Source organism: Odontesthes bonariensis, chromosome 23, assembly GCF_027942865.1.
Source record: "Odontesthes bonariensis isolate fOdoBon6 chromosome 23, fOdoBon6.hap1, whole genome shotgun sequence".
Classification (NCBI taxonomy): domain Eukaryota; kingdom Metazoa; phylum Chordata; class Actinopteri; order Atheriniformes; family Atherinopsidae; genus Odontesthes; species Odontesthes bonariensis.
This window is the reverse complement of record NC_134528.1, coordinates 8,536,101-8,555,478: the sequence shown is the minus strand read 5'-3', so window position 1 is coordinate 8,555,478 and position 19,378 is coordinate 8,536,101. Positions and strand designations below refer to the sequence as shown.

The window sequence follows — 19,378 nt, the reverse complement described above, 5'->3', positions numbered from 1 at the left end:
CCTGGGTTTCCCGATCTGTCGAGTATTTCCTCTCTTCTAACTCAACAGAAACTCTACGCTCGATGTTCTCGTTGGAAACGATAAACTGTCAAAGTAAATGGACAAAAAGCAGTAAAGAACCACGCTCTGGAGATTAAGATTCGTTTTTAATGGTTTTAACAGCAGCCAAATAATTTATGATCATGACATTACTTGGAACTTTAAGGCTAAGAAACGAATTACAAACAACCGACAAATTCCCTCCAGTGAAAAACACGAGAGGTGCCCCGAGTCGTCACGGCAATGATACACGAAACTACTACAAATATAAATTGTTCTACGAAGACGTGACTGTTAGTTTAAAATGCTATAATATCTTTACACGTCAGAATTTAAATGTCTTTAAATGTTTAAAAGTATTTAATCATAAAAACACAAAAGGACTCGCTGTACCGTCTGATGAAGACGTTAAAAAGTTTCAGCTGAACCTTTTAAATCTTTGTCAGCTTATTTTTATTCCATTCTGCAGAATAAAACTTGAATTTATTAAATATAATAATAATAATAATAATAATAATTTACAATTAAGATATTACTGGATTGAAATAAATCAGAATAAAAACAGTTAATTTCTCAGCCATTAAAACTGAAATCTGAACATGCTCAAAGCCATTTTTCTATCTTTGCAACAGGACTGATGTTGATATTAGATGCAACTTGAACGGTTAAACGGACTCTTTTACGGACACAGTCGGCCTTCTATAAATCTATAAATCGGGTACATTTAGCCGGGAGGTCAGCTCTACCCCCTTCAGGAATGAAAGGAAGCCCTGCAGAGCATTTTTGCTTCTTACTTCACTGCTTTGGTTGAGTTTCACCTCTCTTTTCACGCACAGCAGCCAAACACAACTACAAACCAGCCGGTGAACGCAGTGGAACGTCTTAAAATGCTCAAAAGAGACTCAAACCAGAGCTAAAAGAGAGCAAATACGACAGTTTCTAAAAGCTTTAACTGATGAGTTCCCGTCAGTACAGCCTAAAGCTGGGAATCAGGACTCTGTGCAGACAAGTTCTACCCCAGCAGAACATAAATCCTAAACTCCCACAAGCTTTTAACGTCAGACGTGTAAATCTAACAGCTAAAGAAGGGGAAATCAGATTTCAGGCTGTGGTGTAAATCAGCACTCAGACATGGGAGTCGAGCTGTAAGGAATGTGAGCCTGAGCAGGGGTTCTTCTTTCTCACCGAGAGCTCGTCTGACTCACGCTGATTCACAAGCCAAGCAGTTAATAAAACACAGTTAACAAGCAGTGTGGCTTGTTCTACAGCGAGAAACGTTGTCAGAACTCGTCACAGGGTGACGACACGCCTGCTGTTTATTTATCTACTCTCAGAAAAATTCCTGGAGAAAAGCACCAAGACCTTCCAGAAAATCCAGAGCACCAGCACACCCAAGGATGCATTTTTCAAACGGTCCCAGAAGGGAACAATAACAGAAATCCACAGATGACAATCTTTCAGACTTAAAACATTTCAACATGTGCAGAAACGCAAAGCTTGAGATCGTATCTAAACCTTTCCGGCGGGGAAGCAGAAGTGACCTGGCATGACTCTTCATGCTGGTAACAAATCATTTCCTGACAGATGCAGTGAAACAGTTTGAGCTCAACCCAGAGTCAGGAAGCACTTCAATCGGGTCATGAGAAGGGAGGAAGAAGAGGAAAAAATAATCTACACAGCTCAGTGACGCACCGTTAATCACTCAGATTGAAGGCCGAGCATCCTTTGGTTCAACAACTGAGTCACTTTCTGTCGATTGTTGCCAGTCTTCAGTTGTTTAAAACCTACGTGAACAAAAAAAAACGAGGCTGTAACCACACAGGATGCTTTAAACTCTGCTTTAAACTAGTTTACAGTCACACAGACGGGAGAATGAAGCCAATCTGACCATTTCAGAAGAGAAGTGGCTGAAGGATCTCCCAGGCTCTGGCCGTGCTGGAGCCTCCCCGAGCTAAGGAGGCAAGATCCTTAACTCAATATCGGGCTTTAAGATCAGAGGATCTGGGAGATGTTTCATCCACAATAAACTATGGTGATAAGCACTTAATTAGGATAATGTTGACTGCAAAAGGAGGAATGGACGGGACTCGTTAAAGCAACACAGATTAATGGAGGAAACGGATAAGTTATAATGGAAAGCTGTGTGTGCGTTTCTACGTATGGTACATAATGTGAGGGGCCAAAGTAATCACATGATTTGTATTTTTATGCACACACAATGATCATTTGTAACACTTTGGTATGTTATTTAGTAAAATAACATTTCGGGAGTATTAACAGTCCAGCGTCATGTTCACCGAGTGGATTCTGTGATCAGTATTTATCGATCTGGCTTCCAGTCAACAGAGTTTGGCCCCAAAACTTCTGATTGGAGACTCCTGATTGAAGTATCACTGGAGAATTTGAACAGTTATTTTGCTCTTTGGCTCCCCCTACAGTTGTGGGATGTAACACCACAGTCAGGAAAATAAATCTCCCTCGGAGCCCTGCACATGTACAGCCATACATGTGATTTTGTTTTCCAAAGCGCCGCAAAAATGTGACCATAAAACAAAGTGTTGACTGGAAAATAAGTCATGAACAGCGGTACCTCAGCCCAGGGGAGTTTCAGGCCTGGGAATGTGCATTAAAAAGGTATCAGCACAAAGTAGTGAGGACATTCCACGAGTTTTAGAAGCTTTTTGTTATAAATTTAGCTTTGGGGTGAATGAAATTTGAGCTAATGTTGATCCTGTGAAGAAGAAGAAGAAGAAGAAGAAGACGGCGGTACGATTGAAAACAAGGAGAAATGATGAACTGAATGGTGCCAAAGTCATTTATTTTTATTACCTGGTAAACATCGGATCTTCATACAATGAAATCCCTAAAAATGAAACATTCAGAGACAAATTCAGACCAACAGATGGAACCAATACTCAACTGAAAAGAAAACTGACAAATCAAACGACTTAAATACAAAAAAAGAAACACGTTTCACCATTGCACTTTTACTTCATAAATACAGCTTAGCATGTTGCGCGGCCCAAAGCAGCCACATGAACGTGCACGTTCACCACCAGACGACGTCACCGCAGTACATTCAACCTTTTACTAGTCCGGGTCTTGTGTGCGCTCGCGTCGCTGAGGATCAGTGGTCGAGGAAACCAGACTGAGTCGCAACTCGTTACAGGATGGATGGGAGCGGAACCGAACAGATTAGCCCACGCGCTGTTTGACCAAACCGGTGATTTTATCAAACATCTAAAAAAAACAATCTACTTAATGTTTATGTATTGTTGTTTTTATCCTGTTGTAAAGCACTTTGAGTACCAGTTGGCTATTGTAAAGGGCTATATAAATAAAGTTTGATAGATTGCCTCTCAATGTTGCACCCTGGACACGTCACATTCGGATATTTGGATAATTTAACACAGTTTTAAGTGAAAAGCTGGTCAACACGCAAACAAACTGGACTTATTTGATGTGAATTACAAATGTAAGACAAGTTTCTTTTCAATAAATGGCCGAAAAATGAATTTTCTTACTCGTATTCCTATTCTAAATAAAATTCTAAAATACCTTAATTCTCAAATACGTTGCTCATCTCGTCATAAAGTTAATTTTCTGCAGGAACACTACTCGTGTGCATCAGTTTCCTGAAAGTCAGAATGACTTCAACACTGATTTGAACCGTTTTCTCAAGTTAGAAAGTGCTCAAAACTACAATGCGACAGTAAATTTGCAACTAATGATCATTTAAAACGTGTTTTTCTTGAATAATTATCAATAGTTTTCTCTAAGAAGTCAGAAAACAGGAGAATACCGTCGTTATTGTGACTCAAAGCTGAAGGTGATACGTGAAATTATTTATTTTGTGATGCAAAAAAACCCCAAACCAGCAGAAATAAAGAGTTTTAAATAAAAAAAAACAAACAAAAAAAAAGGTCAGCGCAGTTTGATATTTGTGCTTGAAAAAAAATTCACTTTCTGACTCATCTTCTCGAGCTGGGCGTCTGCTACCAAGTGGAAAAAACGAGCTAAAGTGGCTAAAATGAAGAGCTTTTGTTGTCGTCTTGCTCGATTTTATGAAAAATCAGTTCAACGAGTTGCTTCTTTTTATCTGGTAAGTGAACTGAAACACTGGCAGATGGAAACTTTGAATGTGGACTAATAGCTTCAACACAAACCGTCGGCTCAGCTCCTCGATAATCAAACAGACATGTACAGTATAAACAACGTATAAACATAATGGCCAGCCATGTATGAGCCACGTAAATCCTGACAAAAGACCTCTGCCTGTGATTTATAGAATACTATCAATAAAAACATACTTACATAGACTTTAACCCTCCCAAAAGTTTATAGTAACATATCTTAAACTGATGAGCGACGATAACAGTTTCTGTCCCGTTGCGACGGTTTTTGGCAGCCTGGAACGTTTCGTCTCTTCCCAGAGAGGCTACATAAAATGGGAGTATCAAAGTGCTGTTTGCCTGATTGTAATCTCCTCGACCCCCGACCACTTCCTGCCCTTCCGACGCCGTTATCCACCTCGAACCCCTCGAGTCCGGTGCTACAGTTTGCTCGATGTTGCAGCGACAGTAAAAGTGAGCCAACGAATGATGATTAACACTATGCAGCATAATGAGAAGGATAAAAGCGAGACAGCTTCATTGTTTTCTGGTATAAAAACAAGATTATTAATTCATTAATCAATCCAACCTTCCACCATGTGAAACAACGGGAGTTGACCGACACCACCGAGCATGTGAGAACTCCATCTTTTTCCGTTTTCTCCGCCCAACGATCAGGAGAGACGTTTCTAACAGGATGTCCCGAGTCCACGCTCAGCTGTACAGTGCGTGGTGGCACTCCGCCGCGCGGCGCTGACGGCTTACAGTCCTTTAGTGTTACTTGGAGCTCAGGCGGGGATGAAGGAGGAAAACGGGGCTTACGCATTTCGCTTTTTTAATTTTGTCGTTAGAGTTTCGTATTTCGTCCAGCTCCAGTCCTGGTCCTGATTAACCAAAGATAAAAAGACAAACCAGAGAAGCATCTTTCATGAATGAAATGCTGAACAGAAGTACGCAGAGTGTCTGGTTTACAAATCAGAACCTCTTCTGATAAAAACAGTCAGCAGAGACACAGTTTCTGCACTTTTAAGGGCCGACCACATGAAGAACAATAACTAGAAAGTCTCAAAGTCAAGTGGATTGTGGGAGTCCACATAAAGTTAGCAGCAAATAACGTTGTCACACTCAATTGTGGATCTGCCGGGTGTGGTTTCTTAGTTCCTTTTGGATTAAAATGTCGTTTGAAGAGATTTAAGTGATGTTCACCCCGGTCATGGACACAGTGAACTAAGCTTGCCTTTAATATTGTTGCTGCTGTTGGTTAGATCAGCAGTTTTATGGAACCTACAACATTTCTCACGTTTTCCAACTTTCAAAGTGAATTAAAAGGTGGAATAAAGCCACAAAGTGAAGCCAGTGAACTCACCACTATGCTTTTGGTCTGTTCGTCGACAGCCTCCTGCATCAGGCTGGTCAGCTGACTGAGATACTTCTGGTTCTCCTGCAGCAGTCGTGGGGCAGCATCACTGAAGGAAACACACATTCAGAGTCTATAAGCATCACATCAGTCACATGAGGCCCCCTCTATACGTACAATGTGTTTAGTATTCAGCAGAATAAGAAAAACCCAGAGAGGGGCCAAGGGACACTGCAACAACTTAAAAAAAAAACATGTTAAGCAGAATTACACATGACCGTAGCAAGAACATTAACTTATTATACTCCGTCTCCATCTGTTGATACCCCCAAAGGGTTGAAATGTTAGTATATTTATAATACACAAAGTACTCAAACTGTGTGGTACGAATGCAGTAAAATACAAAACAATCCTCTAATAGATAAATCTGGGACAAATTAGTCAGAGTAGAAGCTATTTACCTACTGCAGGTACTCCAGCAGGTTGATGAGAAAGTTGCCAACTCTGCTGATATTTCATGCTGATCTTACAGAGTAAAGGAGTCCTTTTTTGGTGTCATGCGAGTCATATTTACACAGCGATTCAGAAGCTTTTTTCCCCATTTAAAAGGTAGATTTGGTAACTTTGGTTCTGGGCAGAGTTTTACCAGACGAGGTGAAAGTTGTTCATCCTGTGCAGACATGGTCAGAACACATGAAAGAGGGAGTTACCTGTCGTTTGGCCCAGGCAGGGAGGTTAGGGGATGAGGAGAGCTGACAGGTTGTGCCGACTGTGACCACTGAGAAACCTGCAGCAGATTGGACGACTCGGGACTGGCTGCTATTGAGCTCCGAGACGAGTTCTGGGCCTGAGGGAGAGACGGTTCATACCGATGAAAAATAAACATGCCGTCTCCCTCCTGCAACAGGAATGCAGGCAGCACACTCTCCCCTCCGACTTCGTATTATATAGCAGATATGAAAACAGAAAGCATTTGGGGAGCAAATTCGAACCAGCAGGACCGACTCAGCTGCTCAGAAGACATCTAAATGGTTAACCTCTTCACTAAACTAACAGGAAGCTGGATATGTTCTGCTTTTGGATTCAAACATTTTTTAGGATAAAACCGATTTATTTGAAAGTAAAATGACCCACAGAAAAGCAGATTATAATAAATAATTGCTGGTGTCAAAGTGGGAGAATTTAAACAGTTTTATTTAACAACAACAGATCATTAAAGCAAAGCATGAAGCCTTGGCTGAGCATATGCAACCCACCGACTTTTTCAGACGTACGATATCAATTCCAGTAAAATAAAAAAGAAGAACGACCCGAGTTATTGGGACCAAAGCAGAATGACTTACACAGGCGATCTTGAGCAGATGCCAGAACTCTCTCTGTCTTTTATTCTGCATCTGCATCACTGTGTTGTCAGCATCCTTGATGCTCTCCAGCGTTTTCTCAATTCGTGGAAACAGGTCAATGATCTTCTGTTTGCTGATCAGGATCTTACTGTAAAGGAGAGGAAAAATAAAGTGCTGAGAGACTCAGGTGGAATATCTCCTTCAGAAGAAGAGGGCAAAGCCTAAATCAAACTTAGCGGTGCCGTTCACCATAGAGCTCCGCAGGTGGGACGATGCCGTTAAAACAAACCTCTGGTCTTACCTGAGGTGGGTGTACAGGTCTTTAAGGACTTTGTCCTGGTTCTGGACAGTCTGGATGATGGCCTTCACCATCTCTGAGCTGTCGCAACTCACATCTGAGTCAGGTACTGAGAGAAAAGCATCAAATAAACACAGTTAACACCTTTAGAGAAAAGTTAATTAGGTGAATCTCTTTTTAGAGAAAGTGAGTTTCTTACTTTTGCATTTCATCTTCAGTTGCTTGTAGAGGTCGATCGCTTTTTCTTCTCTGCAACAGAATGCATCAAACTCACTGAAATGCTTACAGTTCTGAAGCTTTTTGTTTTGTGATCCTTTAAGTAGCTTCTATCAGATGTTTAAAGCCTACGACCTGTGCTTACAAAAAGGCTTCTACTGACTGAGGGTTTTCTGGAGTTTGAGCTTCCTTAAATCATCCAGTCAGATATTATTTTATTCTAACAAAGACCAACATTCCTCCCCGGTGGAACAGAACAGCATCTTTAAATATTCAACTTCTTTTTATCGTGATAATGTTAGGTGATCTGTGGGAAGTTTCCCATTTTATGACACATTAAAGGCATTCGTGAGATTAAAAATATCACATGGCTGAAAGAAAATACAAGCTTAAGAGGAGGGGGAACTTCTACTTTAGATGTGCACAATATCATGAAGGTTTAAGTACAAGTTTGCTAATAATGAAAGCCATTCAGGCAAATGGAAGAAATAAGTAGAGACCCTAAATAAAAATCTAGGTGGTTACAAACAACCATCCACTTTACATTATTTGTATTAGCTCCACTTAGCAAACCAACAAATAGCATCTTTACTCTACGCCTTCCAAATGAACAAAACAAATGATTTAGATTGTTCTCACGTCCTCATGATTACTTACAGCTGCTCCATCTTGTCTCCTTGGCGTCGGGCGTACGGGCTCCTCTGAAGTTCCACTATCTCAGAGTGCAGAGCCATGATCTCATCATCCAAGTGGCTCACCTCTGCCACCTGCAGGACGAACCAGGAAGCACACCGACAGATGAAACATAAAAGGAGCATTAACGTCATATTAAAGTTTTACCGATGGGATTTAGAAATCCCATTACCTGTACAAAAGTAGCTGCCCTTTCTTCGTTCTCCTGCCAGGCTTTCAGCATCTTTTCAGAGGCTTTGAACAGACAAACAGACAGACAGCTCACCAAAAATAAATACCATCCTGCTCAGTGATATTTAAGAAAAGCAACGTCACAGAATCAGAAATCAAGCAGCTGCCAGTAAGAACTCACATATTCCGTAGTGCATTTGGTCGCTGTACTTCTCCAGGTCATACTGGATGCTGCTCTTGAAGAAGTCCAGCTTGGCTTTAAGTTGCTGAGAGAAGCCAAACATGCTGTTTTTATACCTGGTCAGGTTGGTGTTGTAGCGCAGGAGACTCAACCTGGAGGGAGAGGAAGGACAAGAGACGGCGCTGATATGCTGATGGCAATGCTTCCTGTTTGTCCGGTCGCCCCATCGAGCGTTACTGTGTCACCTGAACTCAGCTCAGCTTTATCTATAGAACACTTTATCAAACACTACTGTAACTCAATGTGTGATCAGCATCACCACGGGACAGGATGCTCCTACTTTAAGTGATGTTACGCAGAAGAAAACAAGTCGCTCTGGTATGGGGAGTCGCTCGGGACATTATTAAGAATTAGCTTGCATATGCAATAGTTTATAAAAGAGCTTTTCAGTAGTTTATATGAGAGCTTTTCATGTGTGTATGCAAACTTATTGTGAATAATATCCCTGGTGGCTCCCCATACTCAAGAGACCTGTTTAGAATATGAATTAAAAGACAAATATTGGTCAAAAATTGCTCAAAGGTTGTTTACAGTAGTACTGCAAGCTGAGGTAAGCCATAAAAATGAATTATAAAGTTAGATACTGATTATATGACATTTTTAAAGCCAAAAAAAAACCCCATCACAGTTCAAATGTAACGGGTTGGCTGTTGATCCACTTTCACAGTGACTGCCAATATTATTTACCTTCATTCTCTTCTCAGCACATAAATATGGGCTGTGATGTAGGCGCAGCGCCAGCACACGAGGATTGAGTCCATGTTAGGTTTGTTACACAAAGCACAGCGTTATACTGAAACTGTGTGTAATGTAATGTAATAATATAGTTAGCAGGATTATTAATATATATTATGCTCAGTAAGATGGCGACAGCATTGCATTTGACTAAATGTGTTGAAAAGATTTTATTTTGTAATGTTAATGGAATGCTTATTGTTAGCGATCTTAGCTCGAAGGCTAAGCCAAACTTGCTAACTTTCTCTCATGAAGCTGTGCCGAACGAGTGCTGTGCTTGACCGTGAGCTGACCAGTTAGTTTCCATATTGTTATTCAGGTACATGCGTTTTTGTTTATACATTTATTTTTAACTATTGTTATTCAGGCAATAAAAGTCCAGTCCTGAAGCTGAGAGAGTGTCGGTCCTTAAAAAAATGCAATACAACGGTTACACAAACATAATTCAAAGTAGACAATGACAGGTTATTCAGGCCTTCGTGTCTTAAAGACAAGCCAGAAATGACTGATTATATTTCCCAAATGAAACATTTATGAGGACAACAAGGAGGGTCTTAGTCCAGAACCCTGTGGAACTCCACTACTAACTCTGGTATGTAAGGGTACATCTTTTACACTATTAATACCACTAAAATCTAACAGAAAAGTATGAATAATACCAGTCCAAAGCAGTACTATGGCAGTATACAGTACTATGGCAATACTACAGTATTAACTGGCACGTAGTCAGTTAATAGTGATAGACTGCTGTAGTACAGAAGTGTTTGGGTTAGATGGGGGTAGGATGTTCTTAAACAGTCTAGTTGGGATGAGGTGCAATAGACATTATGACTGTTCAGCAACCCTGACTGTTGACAGTAGTTCAGTAGGACCCTAAAGTCAGGCCTTAAACCAGATTGTATAACCATAACATCACTTATTTGAATTATACAGACTGTTGGATGAAGAAGATTATTTTTTCTCTCCAACTGACAACATTTTATCTGTAAATAGCCTCATGAAGTCATTGCTGCTGAGTGTTGAGAGAATATGTTGAGCAACAGCATTCTGGCTCTTAATCAACTAGGCCACAGTGTTGAAAAGAAACTCGTTGTTGTTCTTATTCTTGTCTGCTGGCAGTGAACAGAAAGTGCTTCTGGCCCAGTTCAAGGCTTTTTTCTATATTAAAAAAACTCCATCCAGGCAAATTAGCATTGATTAGATTTAACGAGGTGCTATTTTCTTTGCAAATGTGGATTACACAAAAAGGTGTACCTATTCTGAGTCAACACTTTCTTCTTTAGCAGAGAAACAGTGTTCAGAGGGATTAACAAAACAGAGAGCATAATGAAAAGCCTGTAAAACAACTTTCTTTCACATCTAAGCTTATAACAGAGAAGAGAGAAATACTTCTCCTTCTAGATATTCCGAGTACGGTGGATGTAAAAAAAAGGATATTTACCGTGAAAAAGCAGACACTCTGCTAATAGACTGTGAATTTGAACATTTTACATTCAGACCTGCCTGTGGCCTTCGTTCTGAAAATGCATAGCTGTAATATTAATTATTGCTTGATATCCATGTTTAGGTTTGCTGACGCATTAAGAGGTTTCACTCGGACTTGACCTAATTAAAAGGTCAGGTTGAAGTTCAGGCTATTCTTATAATGTAGATCTTTGAACCGACTTAACCTTTATGTCTCTACCAAATGTACTGAGCATGCTTCTCAATGTCTAATAACACCTTTAAGCCTTATAAAACAGCAGTGAAACACATATTCATGCTTCATGATTTGCTGTTAAATAACACGTTGCAGACAAACATCGTGCGACTCACATGGCAGCTCTCTGTCCTTGGAACAGTCTACTGTAGTCCTCCTTCAGGCCGCAAATGTAGCTCACAGCTTCACCCCACACTTTCTTCAACGCCACGAGAGGCAGCTGCGTCTTGGCTTCTTGCACTGCAAAGGTGAATGTGACGCACGTCAAATTTAAAGAAGTTAATAACTAAAAACTGACACATCAGTCACAGGAAAAACTCACCAATAGTGTTGACTTTCTCAGGCAGCCGTCTGGCACTGAAGGGACCAGAGTACCTGGTGATGCTCTTGTCAAACAAATACACGATGTAGCTGTCCCAGCCCCTCTGCACAGGAGAGAAGAAAATCATCAGTTATACAAACAGCAAGAAGCTCAGAGGAGCCTCTCTGGGCAATTCCCTCCATGCACTTAAGAAAAGAATGTGGGATGAGTCATGATACTTGGAAATGGAGCCTTTTCACACTTTCTTCTGTGATTCTAAACGTTCAAAAAGGAAAACACAAGAAAGTTCACATAGCATGATGCTACACATTCCAATATTTAGATGCTACCAATCAGAAGAAACTCTACCCTGTTCACAAGGACAGAAAAACGTTACATTATAAAGTAAGAAGCAAGTAAGAAGCAAATACCACATATTTAACACCTTTTGAGCGAGGGATTTTTCCATATATCCACATATCCAAGCAGCAAATGAGCAAACTGGGAGGCTTAGAATATCCATTTTAGACCTTTAAACTTGCTAAATGATAGTAGAATTTTAAAATCCAAACTAAAAGTGGATTTAACTTGATAAATACATGATAACGTCTGTGTCTGCGAAAGTCACGCTGCAGGAAATGTGACGTCTATTACAGCAAATCCTTTAAATCTCAGCATGCTATAATATATTTTGAGTGATACAAAAAGAATAACCTGAACGATTGTTATATTTCCCAGGACTCACTTATACAAGAAGTGTATCTGAAAGAGTATCGTTAACTTAGATTAGCTGGAATTCTCTAAACTTTTACGACTGCTGGTGAGTGACACAAATCCTCTTTGATTTATGTTTTCATGTAATGTAATTAGCAAACCAAGCGCTAATTTTAAAGGTTTTGATGTAAACTCGACGGTTAAATCTGAGCTGCCCTCTCATCAACGTACCACTCCATCCAGGACACACTGTGCAGCAGCCTTCCTGGGGTCCAGAGACACTCCCGTCTCCTGCAGCAGCTCCTGGCTCACCACTTCAATCTCCGTCTCAGCCTCGATGCGCTTCTGCAGACTGTGGAGACTCTCGTCTGGAGTCAGCTGGAACGAGTGGACCTGAGCTGTGGTCATGTTCAGGATGTGGACGACCTGAGGGGAGAGGAGAAAACCTCTCAGTGTGAACGACGCTTACACCGTAGAGTTTAACATGATGAGGGCCACAATTGTTTGGTTGCTTGTGTTTGAAATGAACACCCAAGTAACTGTGAATATCAAATCCTTTTATTGGCTTTAAAAGCACCAAGTAACGAATCGGGGAACTTTTTGGACAAAAAGACCAGGCAGCATATGAGAGTAGGAAGACACAGTAACCCTCTATCTTTGCAATTTTCTCTTTAAATACAACAGAAATCACACTACAATAAAACTGTGAGAAAAACAGATTCCTCCTTAACTCACCTTCATACTCAGTATCTCCTCGAGCACATCAAAGCACAGCGGTTTCTTCGTGTCGGGGTTCACTCGGCCTCCTCTCTGGTCAGGATTCCACTTTAACATCAGCTGAAGCAGGACCTCCATCTGCTCCAACAGTGTCCTACGAAACAAAAAACTCTATTTTAGTTGTTAATTCAACTACTGCAGCACCTCTGTGGGATTATGAAACGCATAAAATCTATTGGAGTTTAGGGTGCTAACCTGCTGAGATTGTTGGGGTACGGGAGGTGTGTGGAGAACCTGACTTCACCGTTCAGATCCTCAACAGCCATGATGTCTTTCGGACCTTTATTCCTCACTTTGCTGGCCCTGGGGAACAGACGAGACAAAACGATAAACTATCACCAACAAATCTTGAAAAACATGATACGAAGGAGCTGCTTTTAGTTGTTCCCGGAAAGAATTGATACCGATATAAACACAGTTCCAATTCCAATCGACAGCAATGATCCAAAACTGACTACTATTATTTGTCCATGATTTCACATCTGGTATTTAATTAAGACAAAAAGGGACAGAATATTATTCTGGTCTGGTTAGCATCCAGTATTTCTAGATACTGTGGTTTGTAAAAATCATATGGTACCAAACCAAACTGGTCTGCCTTGAATATTCACAGTATCTGCAACCATAAAGGTTTCAACAACATGAAGTTGACTCTGAACCCCCAAAAACAATGGCGGGTCTACTTCAAACAACATAGCAAATAAAACATGGACGTATCCACCTATATATACAAATTAAGATGATGTGACTGTGCTTTTTAACCTGTATGGGGGAAACCTCTGGTTGCAAAATAAAGGGAGATTGTAGTCCATGAGAAATACCTTTAACTACGGTTTCAACATTAGTTTAACAGTAAAACAGGTGATAAAGCCACGTGTGCTTTAGGGCTGAGCTAACAAGTTGGAAATTTATGGTAAAATGTCTTCACAACGCTGAGTACACTGTCCACGAACAGCGGTCCTGGACTTTCTATATTAATCCAGACTTGGAAAACACACAAAAAGAACTCCTCACTTTTCAAACATTGTGTTGTAACCCTGTTAAATTAATGAAAAATGGCCCATCTGGAGCTACCATTCAACATGCACCATCATCTCCAATGGCTAAGCAAACAGAGGACTCCACACAAGTCTGTTTGCGTTGATAAAATTCCCAGAATCCTTCACTCTGCGTGGGTGGAGAGCAACGCAGGCAGATGCAGTACAAGCATAAACAAGTCCTCAGCCACCTCGTGAGACGTTAAAGTCGGTAAATGTTTGTTTCTGTCAAGAAAAGCCTTGACCATTGAAACTTAGTGCGTGCACACAGAATATAAAACCATGTGTGTGATGTTAAGGCTCGACAACTGTGTCGACTCCACCTGTGCTTTACACAGACATCGTTATTTAACAAGTGACTTTAACTTGTAGCATTAGCAAGTTTCCAACAAGCCTTTCTCTGACAACCGATGACGATGCTACAGTGCTGATCTTATCTGGTCATCTTACCACTGCACAGGTTGCAGGTTGTGCAGGAACGGACGGAAACCACAACTGCATTCAAATATCATAGTGCCAAAGCTCCAGTAGTCCACAGTAACACTGTAGGGCTTGTTCTCAAACAGCTCGGGAGCCTGCAAAAAAAGCATCGAAAGAGTTTCATTTACAGGCTTTCCACATTCTTTGACAAATAAATAGAAGTTTAAAAAACAAACACTGACTTTAAGTAACAAATTGGTTGCATCAAGCTACTGAAAATTGGTAATAATTTGTATTTTAAAGCTTACTAGATACTGAAGTGTGCCGACGAAGGAAGTACACAGACTGCCCTGGTCCAGATCTTTGGCATAACCCAAGTCAATGATTTTGTGAACCAGCTGCAGAATCGTAAGTAAACGTAGCACATTTTAATCAAAGCCGAGCAGTCAAAGACAGCAAACACAAGGCCAAAACTAAACCGTTTACCTTTCCATTGATGTCTTGCAGCACTATGTTTTCAGGTTTAAGGTCTCTGTGTATAATCTTGTTTTCGTGTAGATACTGGATACCTGATCCTAGATCAGAAGTGAGTGATTAGAGTCAGTGATGGGGCTCGAAAAGACGTCTTCATGCAGAAGCAGCACATAGAAAAAAAAAAAAAAGAAAATAAAAGAACAAGAAGACCTACCAACATCATTGAGTAATGAAAGCACTTCACTCTCTTTCAGACCGCAGCAGTTTTCAGGTTTGCTCAGCACCTGTTGTCAGAAAAATGTCGTTATATTCACAACACGTGTCAGAATGATGTCAACTTTACAGACATGTCAAGGACCAATATGTTGGACTAAAGCTGCGTCTACTGAAAATCATTTAGGAGACTCACAATGTTCTATCCTCTGGTTTAATGGCTTTTTAAAGTGTCTGAATTCCCTTGTTGTTGAAAGCTGCACAATAATTTGCACGTCTGGCTCCACATACACAGCGTGCATGTGGTTATCTGACGTTTTGCATCTCTGCGTTGTACATAAGACTTGGCATAATAAAGTTTTCCACCAGCACAATACATTCAGACATTTAAGCAAAGGTGTTGGGCTTATTCTACGACTCCACAAGCAGATGCACAACAATGAAACGGCTTTAAAAGTCTAAATTATGATTCGTAAACTGGATTTTAGTGGATTTAAGCCAGTGGCTCAAAATGGCCAATAAACCAAGAGGTGACAACATGGTGGTCGAGTTCCATAGTGAAAATAGTCTCAAATACTACTAACATATTCACCTTATATCAAATTCAAAACTTTGTGAAGACTGTAGGACTGTGTAAAGCCCGTCTAACAGGATGCATTTCTCTGAGAGAGATGGAGCAATTCTGATGTGTCCCGAGTCAGCATCGGTCAACTTATATCCACTATAATTCCTTCCAAATGTGCCTACTACAGTTTCTCAGCTTTTCCTTTGACATTCTTGTATTTCAAAACGTATGTCTGACAGTCCCCCCCCTCCAGAAATCTCTCCCTTCTTTTTCCTGCATTTATCAGACACATGAAAGTGAAAAGTGAAATTCAGAGGTTTTTGCCTACATGGTGGAAACATGTCAACAAACACATAGGCCTGATAAATGTTGACAAAAGAAATTAAAGCTTGTATTTCACAAGTTTTCTCTTCAGAGTTGCTTTCAGTCTGTATTTGTTGTTATTTTGTCAAAATTGTGCCAGTGAAACTATGCTGAATTAGCCATCAGTTGTGCTGATTTTGTAATGTATCATCAATGTCCAAACAGCTATAACTGGACTACCGATTCTCAGACAAGTGCCAACACATATTTTTTTTCATATTTTTGGGTAATTTCACAAAGTATGAACTTAATATAAGGAGATAAGTCCATGGCACAGGGTGTGTCAACAAGTTCCTCACCTTTCTCAGGTCTCCTCTGGAGCAGTACTCCATGGCCAGCAGTGGAAGATCATTTAAGGAGATGTATGTAATTTCCTCTGGGACATCTTGGGCAGTCACAACGTTAATATGATTTAACCTGAGTGAGAAAGGAGCAAGAATCCCGATTACACTACTTTTCAATGACAGCCAGCGCAATGTTCACCGTCAACTGAGGGTTTCTTTAAGCAATTAGCAACTTTCATTGTAAAAATAAGGTGTATAAATCAGCACAAGAATGAAATATTATACAAACTTTTTCATGATCTGTATTTCTCTGCTCCATCTGTCCTTATTTCTTAGTGTAAGCTCCAGGCGGCACATTTTCACCGCAAGTTTTTCATTTGTCTCCTAAAAAAATAGAACAGAACAGAGATATAAAAGCATAATAATAAAAAAAAGCTAAAGTCTCTCTCTAACGTTAATGACAGACAACGCTGTTTGTATCTTCCTGAGAGATACGTCAGCAGAAAGGGACGCTTACGACCTAAAACAAAGACTGATTACTCAGATACTGTTCCTGTATTTCTAAAATATAATAAACTAAAAAAGACTTATTCTACAGTAGATGAGCGTGCAGTGCATTAAACTCACTACACTGCATCAAATGATGTCTGTATTCACATTCATACCCATTTTAGACAATACTACAGAAAAATTTAAATTAGTGTACTACGAAAACCCTTTTTGTTCAGCATTTTTAGAGCTCATTGACGGGTTTGAATCCCTTATGTTTTTCTTTATTGTGAAGAGAATTTAAAATCAGCCACTGCTGCATCTGACAAACACATTTATCTAATAAAAAGCACAATCATAAATCATCAGATCTACTTGTTCTTTAATGACATGGCAGTGAAAATGATCAACGTATTCATTTACATTCCATATAGTCTGCCATCTTTTTCTTTTTTGACAGTTTCTCTTTCTGTTTGGCAGAAGCAGACATGCTACTTTACAGGTTGCTGGAAATATGTGATTGTGATGTCAACTCGATCTGTTTTTATATCAACACGGTACATATCCAGAGTTGGAAAAACCAGGAAGATAAACCGGAAATGTTGAACCTGCAGTGTGGGACAGCCCTCGAGGTGCTGTATTTGTGAATGCCAGCCTGAATGCAACAACAGCTCCTCAAACAAGTAAAGCTTGTATTTTAAACATTCTCCTGTAAATCTTTCTTTAACGCCAAGGGATTCGCCATCCCTTAAGGCCATAATGCACAGCTACAACAAACGTGATTGCTTTGATAAGTGTGGAACAACAACAGTAAAGCGAGACCTAATTTCCTAACTAAGTTTGTTCATCTTGTATGTAAATGTGCACAAACTGGTGAAGAAAATCACACACAAAATGCCACCAAACTGTGTCATTTGCCATGGAAATGATTGTGGCTCCCTGTTTGACATTTCCCCCAGCTCTGTATTCCAGTTGAGCCTCTTTGAACTGCATGATGTTTGATTCAGGACCCTGCATCTGCTTGTTGGCCTCATTGCAGAGATTTCTACATTTTAATCTGAAACACTTCAGTCAGCTTTTAGCACTGATCTGTACGTGTGCTCTTTTGAAATATCAATTCCTTCAATTCCATAAAAACACACAACCAATATATAGTCAGGCCTCAATTAAAATAAAAAAAATTCCCAGCGCTGTAATCATTAATACTAAGATTTTGGTGAAAAGTTAAAGCACCTCTGGATGGGAATAAATGTGGATGTCTTTATGTAATTTAAGTACATTTTTCAGTTTCTTTTGCAAGCCCTACCTATTCTTACCTGTCTAGATTGTAAATGCAGGAATTTAATCTAATTTATCAGCTACATTTTAAACTGTAGTTTTACTTAAAGTGCTTGAATACTTCTTCCATAACTTATTGCTCCATGCATTTTAAAGAGCTCCTGAGGGACATTTCTACTAAGTAATTCATTCCTTTCTGATGTAATTTATAAATATATGCTCAAGTGAAGTTAGAGGTCGGCAGGGTGAGGATTTTTCTGGCTTGACACTCACGCGATGTTGATACAGGTAAACATGGGCAAAGCCGCCAATGCCCAGCCTCTCTTTAAGCTCCCAGTCTCCGCAGTTCTGGTTCTGTCTGAAAGGAGGTTTCTCCATTGTTGTAATTAAATCTGAAAAGAACAAATTATAAATAACACATGCCAACAAAGTAGGGGCAACAAATATATGTGTATAACGACAGACTTTGAGACCCTTTCAGTGACCATAGGCGCTCTTTGATTTCCAACCTAGCTAACTAAAGCTATCAACTACAGGGTCTGGCTACATCCTGGGACGCCTGCCAGTCCCATTACATTCCCCAATAGTACAAAAAGGTGGCTTAAAGGATTGTTTAAGGCCATTTGGCACCAGTGGTCTCTATTATTTCTTATACATGACACATTCGACATAAAGTAACGGCTAAAAAAAAGTATACAACTGTCATTACATTAGCTTCTTTGGGCTAACAAGCGAGCAGCTAGTTAGCCAACCAACCAGCTCCAAATACACTAGCTTTCTAGCTAGTTAGGAAATGAAGGCTTTCAGCGCCAGTTAAGTGGCGTTTCGATAAATGTTTCCCAACCGGACTGCTGTTGAACCGCGTTTAGAGACTTACATCGGGTTCCTATGAGCGTGTCATGAGCCGTTTTCGGTAGAAGTGTGTGGTCTGTTCTGACTGTGTCTTGTTGTTTTCAGGTCGCTGTGTGTGTACTTTCCCACACATACGTCACGAGAAACCCGGCTGTGTTTCTTGTAAATGCATCGGTGCACTGGCGCTATTCCTGCGTTCAGAAGACTAAACGGTTTAAAGATCGCAAGAACGGGAAATTAAACTAAATACCACATGTGTTGATTCAATTTGAGTCTACTTTTGTATTTCATAAACAGTTTTTTTTAGCGGCCTTTGGATCAGTTTGAGTCTTTTGTGCCTATTTCGCTTCTCTTTCGTAGTCATTTTGAGTCTCTGTATTTGTTTTGCAGGTATATTTGCTATTTCAAGATGTCTCTTTGTACTTGTTTTGTGTCAACATCCGGCAGTTTAAAGCTGCTTAGAGTCTCTTTGTCGCAATGCTGACTCATTATGTCATTTAGCATCAATGAAACATAAAATTGCATGAAAAAAATGTATCACTGAATTAATTTAGAAGAATTTTAAAAGGCAAATTAGATCGTTTGGCTCTGTTGCAGTTGCTGAAGTAAGCAGTACCTGTTACTGATTTTTAACTAATAATATATTTATCCAGTTTTCTTCTTGGCTCAAATGAAGGAAATAGCTTTTACTGCATCCTTTAAGTGGG

General features: G+C 40.0%; 1 protein-coding gene across 1 annotated transcript; it reads right to left on the bottom strand.

Annotated features, from left to right (window-relative positions):
• Positions 1 to 2,833: 2,833 nt before the first annotated feature.
• LOC142373510 (inhibitor of nuclear factor kappa-B kinase subunit alpha-like) lies at positions 2,834 to 18,825 on the bottom strand. The gene is made up of 22 exons (XM_075456799.1): positions 18,697 to 18,825; positions 18,093 to 18,211; positions 16,342 to 16,436; positions 16,068 to 16,185; positions 14,842 to 14,911; positions 14,640 to 14,728; positions 14,462 to 14,551; positions 14,184 to 14,308; positions 12,892 to 12,999; positions 12,655 to 12,790; positions 12,151 to 12,345; positions 11,227 to 11,329; positions 11,021 to 11,144; positions 8,411 to 8,562; positions 8,231 to 8,292; positions 8,023 to 8,132; positions 7,349 to 7,398; positions 7,153 to 7,258; positions 6,852 to 6,999; positions 6,219 to 6,355; positions 5,518 to 5,617; positions 2,834 to 5,035 (listed from the first exon to the last, which is right to left on the bottom strand). Exons 2-22 carry the CDS (start codon positions 18,195 to 18,197, stop codon positions 4,970 to 4,972), a joined length of 2,289 nt encoding a protein of 762 aa, XP_075312914.1. The 5' UTR covers positions 18,198 to 18,211; positions 18,697 to 18,825; the 3' UTR covers positions 2,834 to 4,969.
• Between the last annotated feature and the right edge of the window lie 553 nt (positions 18,826 to 19,378).

What these genes read in the sequence shown, in the direction of transcription:
- LOC142373510 (XM_075456799.1), bottom strand. Translation starts at nt 18,197, where the DNA reads ATGGAGAAACCTCCTTTCAGACAGAACCAGAACTGCGGAGACTGGGAG. An exon ending in TTCATTACTCAATGATGTTG is followed by an intron (nt 14,729 to 14,841) that starts GTAGGTCTTCTT and finishes CTTCTGATCTAG; the next exon opens with GATCAGGTATCCAGTATCTA. An exon ending in TGAGAAAGTCAACACTATTG is followed by an intron (nt 11,145 to 11,226) that starts GTGAGTTTTTCC and finishes TCACCTTTGCAG; the next exon opens with TGCAAGAAGCCAAGACGCAG.